Source organism: Periplaneta americana, chromosome 4 (assembly GCF_040183065.1).
Source record: "Periplaneta americana isolate PAMFEO1 chromosome 4, P.americana_PAMFEO1_priV1, whole genome shotgun sequence".
Lineage (NCBI taxonomy): Eukaryota > Metazoa > Arthropoda > Insecta > Blattodea > Blattidae > Periplaneta > Periplaneta americana.
Genome location: NC_091120.1, coordinates 169,094,582 through 169,105,092, shown reverse-complemented (window position 1 = coordinate 169,105,092; position 10,511 = coordinate 169,094,582). Strand labels below are relative to the sequence as shown.

Sequence of the window (10,511 nt, the reverse complement as noted above, 5' to 3'; positions counted from 1 at the left end):
GAACATCTATTCCTTTCTCCTGTGTGTGTTACTTGTGACTTGACATTCTTTCATTTTATCTATAATGTGATGATTTAACATATGATATAATATCCGTACAATAAAAACATGGAATATTAAAAGAAAATCATGAAAAATGGCAATTTTTTTTACCAATCCATAAATATGGGATTTTGGATGTCCCGTATGGGTCTATAATGAGGAATAAGCCTGGCAACCCTAGTTTGAGTATGGCTGTGTTTATCTGTGCATTTAATTCGAACTTGTATCCACACATTTACATTAAGATGCAAAAACATTATGCAACAATTTCCTAATTTTGTGTTGTTGATTGAAAATATTAAGTTTCTTATATTTCGAAAGAAAGAAAGGAAGAAACTAAAAGTTGAAGTCTTCACTCTGTCGCCTCTCCATGTAGTACCTTGTTATAGAGACTGGCGTTGTGTTAACTATCATATTAATTCTTGGATTATGTATTGAAATATTTTCTTTTGTTTTATGAAATTGGACTTCGCTAACATAATTCACAATTATCAGTTACATTTTAAGATCTGAACATGAAGCCAATAAATTTAATTTAAAAACTTCACCATCTGTTATGATATTGTGCAAATGCCTAAGAGATTAAAATAGAGGATACACATTCAGCATGGAGGTAATTATAGTAAGAGTGTGGCACAACAGTCACAATATTTATCTCTATCAGTATAGTCTTTCTTATTCTTGAGCAGTTTAGGTTTCTTACATATACAATGAAACCTGTCTAAACCGGAAATGCTTGGAACCAGAAATAATTTCCGTTTTAGGGAGGTTTTTGTTTTACATAAGGTTTACTGATTTTTTACACTTTTGTGCTGCTATTTCAATACACACATTGAAAATTTAAGTTTTAAGAACTTAATAAAAAGTAAACAATTACAGCAAACATTACTGTATGAAAACATTTACTGAAAATTCAAAGCCATTCAAGTGGCATGGAATTATTTTTCCAGAGGCCTTCCAATGTTTTTATTTATTTATTTTTGCTTAATAACTTCTTCACATACTAAAGCTTTCTCAATTACACTTTTTGTTGATTTAAGACTAGTAGTAGTTCTGAATTGTTTGTGGTTAATGCAAATTCCTCCAATTATAGACTAAAGTGCTTCTAAATTTCACTTTGTCTTGCCTACCGTTTTTTCAGGATTTTATTTTAATTTCAATGCATTACACTGGTAGGAATTCCGTTTTATTCAATGATCTTCCTCTAGTGAACTGGCAATATTGTTCTGTTTCTGTGTTAGATAGGTTTCTGTTTTAAACTGTATAAAATGCGTTCGAGTAGGCTTCCGCGGCTGGTATACATGGTCTGTGGATAAGCTTTGGGCCTTCTACTGCGTTGTCTTGGTGTTTGTGGCTGACGTTTCGACCGCTGTGTTATGGTCATCTTCAGAGCAGTTGGATAAGGAAATATTCTGCGAGCTCGTGTATGTATATATAGTAGTCTCGATGGGGGGAGTACATCCCAACAACATCAACAAGGACGAGGGGTTACAACTCAGCAACTCATTGGGAAGTCTATTCCAAGATCATACTTAGGAACGAGAAACCAGGTCTCCACATGTACGCGACGCCCCCCCCCTTCATCTGGACATCGGGCACGGTATCAAGGTCACTCTTTCGGACCTTATGAGGGCCAGTATTTAATATACAGACCTCAACCGGATTGGACAACGAAGAACCAATCAGATGCCAGAAGGAGAACCTACAACCTATCACCGAAAGTACTCCCCCCATCGAGACTACTATATATACGAGCTCGCAGACTATTTCCTTATCCAACTGCTCTGAAGATGACCACAACACAGCGGTCGAAATGTCAGCCACCAACACCAAGACAATGCGGTAGAAGCCCCAAAGCTTATCCACAGACCATATATAAAATGCCTTATAAATCATAAGACCAGAGGAAAAATACGTTTAACCTCTTCCCTTACTATATATTTTACCAGTTTTGTGAAAAAAAGTGTCATATTTTTTTATTTTCGTAAAGAGGTCATTTAATATTGCAGAATCACTGTACATCACTAATTTTCTTACATACTTAAAAAATCACTATGAAATAGACAATGGGACTCAAACGAGTTAACTCGGGTTAATAAATTTTGACACATGTCAGCAACCCGAGTTAACTCGGGATAATAAGGGAAGTGGTTAAGGCAGGTTTCTGTTTGAGGTTCCACTTTAGGCAGGTTTTACTGTACTCACAAGTATAAGATTTTTCTATCGAAACATATTAGAAAAAATTATATATTTCGACCCCAAGGCACACTACGGTTAAAGGATACTTGTGTATGCATTTTGTATTATTTTTAAATAGAAGTGTACATAACAAATTTAATTTGTTTTAAGTGTTGTTAGTGTATTTCAAGTATGAACCAAGAGAATATTACTTATAATTGTTACACAAACATAAAAATATTCAGAATCGCTTCTAAATAATTAACACGAAAACAACAATTCTGTTCTATTTTATTAGTGTCAATATGAAATTACAAAATAATATTGGGATGATTGTAAATTATATTACATTTGAAGTATCACTATCACTATCACTATCACTAGTATGCTTACTTAAAATCTGTGCGAACATTTATTCCACATGAAGAGACATAGCTAAAATAAAGTCGATTTTAGAGATACACAGGTTTTAAACACATCCGGATATAGTTTACCTCAGTATGCAAACTACATATGGATGTATTCAAAACCGGTGTAAATATTTAAAATCTACTTTTTTGAGTTATGTGTCTTTGCGTGGAAGGCGAAGATATAGGTTTACTGTATGTTGTGTAAATTTTAAATACAGAAAACATCTATTGATAAGATTGTAATTGAAATTATATATGCATACTCGTATACAGAATGTTCAGCTTTGCTCCTGACCACGAACAAGCACCACAGATATGCTTGAATAGTTGGTTTAGGCTGCACCATTATCAATCTGTAACCTTTTGAATATTTTTACTCATATAACTTTAATAACAGCATGTACACAATTATATTTGTATTTCATAATGAGCACTAACCTGTGCAAAGATGTCAGGAGTATGTAAATGCAGATGGACACTGCTTTGAACAATTCCTATAACACAGGTCAGTATCCATTATGAAATGAAAATATAATTGTGTGCATACCATTATTAATTAAAGTTATACAGTAGAACCTCTATTATCCGTGGTAATGAAGGGGGTGGGCTGAACGGTTAATCGAAAAAATCGGATAATCCATACCATAGAGCATTTTCATAAATTAAGTGTTGCATAATGCAGTTTCGTAATTTTCTCCGTGGTCATGTGTTTTAACACATTAGGTAGTGGATCAGAAGTTTTAATTATAATAGCTCTGTTGGAAAGAGTGGATGAAGAAAGAAGAATACTGAAACTGATCAGGAAGAGAAAAAGAATTGACTGGATCACTGGCTGAGAAGAAACTGCCTACTGAAGGATTCATTGGAAGGAACGGTGAACGGGAGAAGATTTCGAAGCAGAAGAAGATATCAAATAATAGGGCATTAAATAAATTGATCATATACAGAGGCTAAGAGTAAGGCATAAAATAGGAAAGACTGGAGAATGCTGGGTTTGCACTGACAGAAAATTATGAATGAATGAATGAATGTCAATCACGGGTTTCCAAGGATCAAGGAAACATCTTACGATGGATTTCTGTGCAAAGATAGGAAAATTATAGGAATCATGTTATAGAGTTAAGTAATTTATACACGTTATTCTTGTTTTTTTACTAAATCTCGCACAGTTGTAACTTCAATCTCGTATTCCGATGTGAGATGAACCACAGTTCCTCTTTTCCAAAACCACTCAATTACATGCACTTTTCTTCGATACTTAGCACAACATGCATTCTTTTGGCAGTTCTGAAAGACGTTTTGCAGAGAAATTAAACAGGTCACTCGAACAATAGATCATAATATGTAAGGGCAAAAGCTTGTAATATCACTCTCTATATAAAAAAAAAAAAAATACGTACATGTTATGCAGTACTCAATATTTTTTCTGCAACAAAAAAAAAAAAGAGAGAGAGAGAGAGAATGACAGACGGATAATCCAACAATCGGTTAATAGGATGACGGATAATCGGGGTTCTACTGTATGAGTAAAAATATGCAGGCGGTTACAGACTGACAACAATGCAGTCTATGCCGGCCATGCAAGCATATCTGATGCGCGTGTTCCCAACTAGGAATCAAGCTGAACAATGTCTTCAATACACATTTGTGCATATATTTATAATTACCTCCGAGAGAAGAAAGTTTGAAATGCAAAATTAATTACTCCTTCCAAGCCCTAATTTCTATTCGTTATCATCCTGAAATAGCTTCTGTGGTTGATTCAAGTAAGTAAATTAGGTAATCAATAAATTATAAAGAATCAACAAACATTTGGAAGCCTTAGTAGTTCTTTTCCTCGCAAGGTATCTTCATAAAGCTTTTACCTTTGTGTATAACTTATATTTGTCCTTACTCTGTAGATATGCATAACATGTCATAACATTGGTATAATTACCGGAGAACAGTATAACAAAATATACAGATTTGAATTAAAATCTTTTTTAAAGCATTTCTCTAATGTTACCGGTACCATTTGCAATGTTTCATTCAAGATTGTTCTTAAATCTTAACATAATTTCGATTTATAAATATAAATAATATTTCTAACCATTTCAATATCTTAGAATATTTCAATGTACATCTGTGGAATAAATACAAGACAACAGAGTTAATTACATTCTTTTTTATTTATTTAGTATAACAATAAATATTTGTCTTCAAATCAAAATGATTCACTTAACACAGAAAGCATTGACAGAGTAATGAAATTATGGAATAAATAAGTAAACTGAAAAAAAAAAAAAAAAAAAAATTAATTATATATAAGTTTGACGCAGATGTAAAATAAATTATTTATCAATGAATATATTAACACTTTCAACATGATTTTTTTTAGATTAAAAGTTAATTTCATATGTCAAAATTGTAATTAGTGTCTATTTGAGTAGCAAATATAACAAAATAATATATCGAGATTTTAAACATGTTACAAACGCAGCTATAAATGCAAACTTACAGCCTAATGATTATAAAAACCTTATAGTTCGAAATTTAAAGATTCTACTTTAGAACAGCTAACCTCTCATATAACTTTTATCTGAAGTTTCGTTATTTACATTGTGATACAGAACCCAAATACTTCAATACACACACAAACTACATACTTTACTGACCACTAAAAGGGATTATACAGTCCCTTGAGCACCATTTTAATTGTATAACGTGTAGGTATAGGAGTTTATGTGAGGAAAAGTGGATGCTCCCCATGGAACTAATGGCCGGAACTCATTAGCCAGAAAAATCATGGCCAAATTGGTCGATAAAAACAGTCTGCATGCACTTCTCGTCAAATGAGCCCCCTTTTAACCGATGCATTTTTATGTAAACATGAACACACTATCCTTTGATCCTTTGTCTGTTAAATCCTATCACCACTAACATTACTGTTGACTAATAATTGGTGTAAATCTTGACGATTATGTTTATTTCAAATTATACACACGTGGTTAATTATTTTATGTATTTAATGGTTAAAGACAGAAAACTCAGAAGGAAACCCTGTGCCACTTACCAATATTTATGGTGTTCATATTATACTCATTTTACTATGAAAATAAATTAAATGATAATTATTTTGAAATAAAAATCATAACATACCTTTTACCTAAGAGCATATAAATTATATAAAAATTAACAATAACAATTATATTTATATGCATGAATTTCTATTCCTTAAGGAAAAGTGGGTGCTTCAGGACCAAATGTGGGTGTCCTGCCTTCTTTGACAATTCTTATTGCCTGCAGGACTGCAACGGTATCCAGCTCCTTCTGTGACGGTTTCTCATTATCCAAACAAATCTCAGCTGCCCTATGTCCAAATTGTTCTAATGCTCGTACCCTGTAGTCTACAACTATTGCAACTGGGTTGCCAGTCAATGTGAGATTCTCAAGACAAGGCAAGTTGCTGACATGCTTTATTTCTAACAGATCAGATATCTGGTTCGACGTCAGATCTAGACCTTCCAGGGAGTACAGTTTGGAGAATCCTTGCAACGAAGTAATACTATTCAGAGACAGGTCAATGTAGCGGATGTTTCCAAGCTTGGTGTGAAAGTCAATCACTTCTGTGAATGTATTAGCAGAGAGATTGAGATACGACAAATGGGGTAGTGATGTCAGGTTACTCAAGGCACCTATTTTATTGTTACTCAGGGTCAAATGTTCAATATTTGGCATGAGTTTCACACCTTCATCAATGCTTTCTAATTCATTGTTACTGAAATTTGCTTCCACTATTTTCTTCCAAGAATGAGATTCTCCTGTATAAATCACATCTTTGTGCAAGTCGTCACAAAGAAGAACTTGTGTTATCTGTCTGAGTTCAGCATTGTGAACATTTAGAGTTGTCACCGTATTGCGCATAATACCAATGCTGAAGATGTTTGACACTGGGAAGCCTATTAGATTTAATCTCTGTATTGTCTTGAAAGCAGATAATTCAAACTGAAGATTGTTTGGTATTATATTGCTGGTACCAACAGGTTCATTACAGCCCTTAATAGTAACGCTTGTCAGTTGACAACAGAAATCCAACACATGGCTAAAATCATATCTGTTGTCCAAAATTTCCAGTGGAGGGCATGGCTGCTTTAGTCTTTCACTAATGGCGTGAAGCTGAAATTAAATAGAAAAAAATATATATATTCTTAACAGTATGGAAAGACCACTGGCATGGCTCATGTGACAGATGTGCTTATTTCATGATCCAGAGATATGCTCAGGTGTGGGTTCAATTTTCACTTGGGTTTATTATCTGGTTGAGTTTTTTCTGAGGTTTTCTCCAACTGTAGGGCGAATGTCAGATAATCAATGGTGAATACTCGGCCTCATCTCGCCAAATACCATTTCACTATAACCAGTTCTATTGGTGCTAAATAACCTGGTAACTGATACAGCGTCATTAAATAACCAAATAAAAAACAGTATGAGATTTCAGGCTTTTATGAATAGAAGTTGTGTAATTAAATGAAACTTTAAGGGAGGATGGATGAGAAATAACACTGTGTTACTGAATTGCCTATAACTTTCACATTTTTGGACCTAAGACCTTGAAATTTTAAATATTAGTCTAAAACAGGGTTTGTTCACTCTTCAATTTTTTTTTTTTTTCAGAATTTTATAAATAATAGTTTTTATTTTTCAAAATTTTCATTAAAAAAGTTAAAAAATAATGTAAGTTACCTTTTTCTAAAAATTTGCTAAACCAATAAACTTAAAACTTTGCACTTGTGTTACCAATATCTAAAGTAACATTTCCCTGCAAGCAAATATTTCATTTCGGCTTTATATTATTTAAAAAAAAAATTAGGTATGAAACACTTTTTTTCTAAGTTTTGTAACGTATAAAACTCACAAATATTAACCAATCAAAATTTTGTTGCAGGGAATTATAGATAACTTAATACAGTTTTAAGCTTGTGTGCAAAATGTCATATTTTTACTCCTAATGGTTGCAGAGAAATAGGTACATAAGCATTGAAAAATGAAAATTATACTCAAACAACTTTTCTCTTTTGTTCAATGGTAGCCAAATGGACACAAGAGAGAATACATATCCGAGTGATAGGCCTACTATATTCTGAGAATGGAACTAGTACATAGGCCTAGTCCAAAAATATTAGGAAAATTAAATATTTACACGTGATTAAACTCATAAACTTCATCATATTATGATTAATAATTTCTAACTAGGACAATATCCCTATTTCTTAAATCATACTGATGTGTGTGACCTGTATGCACACAGTACAAATGATGTTTTCGTCTTGCTATTTTTCTAACAAAGTAATTTCCAGAACCTATCTTTTCTGTCACTTATTTACTCTATATTTTTTTCACGAGGGAGCACGATATCATCGGTAATGTTGTATTTAAGGTGTTATATTGAAGGTTGCAGGTATGATTTCTGATAGGTGATGGATTTTTTCAATATTGACCTAATCCTTCTGACTGCATTATAACCCTGGAGTCAACTCAACCTCTAACAGAAATGAATACCAGAAAGTTTTCTTTAGAGGTAAAGGTGGCAAGTGTGTAGGACTAATAATCCAGTGCTACTAATGCTGAACGTCTGCAAAGGTGGGAGCATGAACCTCCCACTACCTTGTGGACCTCCATGGTCTGTAACAGGAATAACTAAACGTTATTATATATATATATATATATATATATATATATATATATATATATTTCATACCATGTTGTTTTATGTGATAGCCATTTGATTGATCATAAAGTTACAGGGTAATTTGCTAGAAGATGTCGATAGAATGATAGACCTCTATTTCTGTTTTCGGTTATCATGAATCACTAACTGCTTGTTTGTATGATGTGCTTTACTTATACATAATTTGTTATAGGCTATGACAAACTTAAAATTATGATTGATGAAAATGTGGTAATTAAACATAAAACTGCACTTCATAATGCTTGAAATATTCCAGTTTTTAGTTTCTGACGTGTATAGAGAATTATTAATTGGTTATGTGTGTTTTATTTTACCTTTTATAATTTATCGTACTTAGTTGTAGTTTTGTGCTCTTAGTGGAGTGTTTGTTATTCAGAATCAGTCTGCAATTTATATTTCAGACACAAAAGCAAGAAATAAATTATCTCGCATTGAAATAAATTGCCCAGAACTTTAGATTTTAACTGGCAAACCTCAATGACTCTCATAAGAAATTTACAATAAAATATAAATGATCAGAAAGCATTTCATTTGGTGAACATGATAACATCTACTTTCTTTTTAGTTGGTTATTTAACGACGCTGTATAAACTATTCGCTTATTTAACGTTAATAGGATTGGTGATAGCGAGATGAGGCCGAGGATTCGCCATAGATTCTCTGACATTCGCCTTACAGTTGGAGAAAACCAAGGAAAAAACCCAACCCGGAATCGAACCCGCGCCCGAGTGCAACTTCGGATCGGCAGGCAATTGCCTTATCCGACTGAGCTATGCCGGTGGTTGATACTGTTTCACGACACATTCTAATGTTATCACTAGGCACAGTTCGGATAAAGTAGCTGTATCAGGATAGACATCTTTGATCCGTGCGTTTTGTTTACAAATATTAACTACTGGGAAAACGCTCTCCACCTCTAGTTAAAACATGGACAGTGAATGGACAGCAAAGCCCTAGTTAATGTTTGTAAACAAAACAAAGATGTCTATCCTGATATAGCTATTTTATCCGAACCGTAGCTATCACTCTTGTTATATAGTGAAATAATAGCTGGTAGGAAGTTACAACTTTTATTAATTGTAAATAAGTACAATAGCCTATACCTACTAAGCAGTAATGGATACAGGTTAGTGTAGGTTAGACTGTACTTAATTTAGAAAATATGTTAATTTTCTTTGCACACGGTATATTTCGTGATGCCACTGTATACCCTCTAAAAAGTAAATGTAGGCCTATTCTGAGATTTGAGATTCATAATTTGTAATTCTTCCACACATAGACCTGTTACCTGAAATGGATTGAAAGTGTAACTCTTGGATATCTGCAGCAAGGTATCTCCATCAAGAAAGAATTGCATAGCAAGATTTTGTAGCAGGAACAAAATATCATAGAGATGAAAATCAAGAAATAAGGCTAATTCTCTCGGTATTGTCCGCTGAAGAAAATTGACAACTGAAGCTATGTACACTTCAAGTGCTCCTCTTCTTTTTTCAATAAATGCTGGATCTCGATTTCCGATCACTTTCTTTGGGGGCAAAATATCTTTTGCAACTCCATGGTCCGAAACTAGTTTTTCATGAAGCTCGACAAAATCATTATATCTATGATGCACTGTCCAGGACACATTTCCCACTCTCACCATGATTAAATAAACGGTAACATTGTCATTTTTCTGAACATTTGGAATTGTAATAGACGTATCATGTCTATTAGCAAGGAAACACGCCATGGTATACAAAATAACAACTAATTTATAAGCATGTTTCTAATTAAATAATAGCCTACAAGTTTGAGGTTCATGGTAAGCTTGATGTCATCTACTTTTACGGACCGATAGTGTTCGGATCATTACACTATTTCAAAACCTGTAAACACTCTTACTGAGAAGCATCATTACGTGTCTTAAATGTACTGCCGACAATGCTGTACAATTAACACGCGACATTAAAAAAAATACAAATTCGACGTAGTTACACCCATATTTACAGAGCCTATTAACACTCCACAATAAACATCGACATCCATAACATCGCAAAGTTTCCCAAGTTGGTAACAATGGCCAAACCAAGGTTGGTACTCCCACAATTTAACTTGAAATACCACTACCATCGTGATAGGCCGTGAGTCAGACCACGTGACTCGCTTAACAGCTG

At 33.5% G+C, this 10,511-nt stretch overlaps 1 protein-coding gene across 1 annotated transcript; it reads right to left on the bottom strand.

Annotated features, from left to right (window-relative positions):
• Window positions 1-1,957: 1,957 nt before the first annotated feature.
• On the bottom strand, window positions 1,958-10,397 carry LOC138698408 (nischarin-like). The gene is made up of 2 exons (XM_069824292.1): window positions 9,647-10,397; window positions 1,958-6,785 (listed from the first exon to the last, which is right to left on the bottom strand). Exons 1-2 carry the CDS (start codon window positions 10,085-10,087, stop codon window positions 5,844-5,846), a joined length of 1,383 nt encoding a protein of 460 aa, XP_069680393.1. The 5' UTR covers window positions 10,088-10,397; the 3' UTR covers window positions 1,958-5,843.
• Between the last annotated feature and the right edge of the window lie 114 nt (window positions 10,398-10,511).

Bases quoted from the DNA above. Each gene is read 5' to 3' on its own strand.
- LOC138698408 (XM_069824292.1), bottom strand. From the start codon at position 10,087: ATGGCGTGTTTCCTTGCTAATAGACATGATACGTCTATTACAATTCCA. The intron at 6,786-9,646 runs GTAACAGGTCTA...ATTTAATTTCAG, and splicing joins ACACTTTCAATCCATTTCAG to CTTCACGCCATTAGTGAAAG.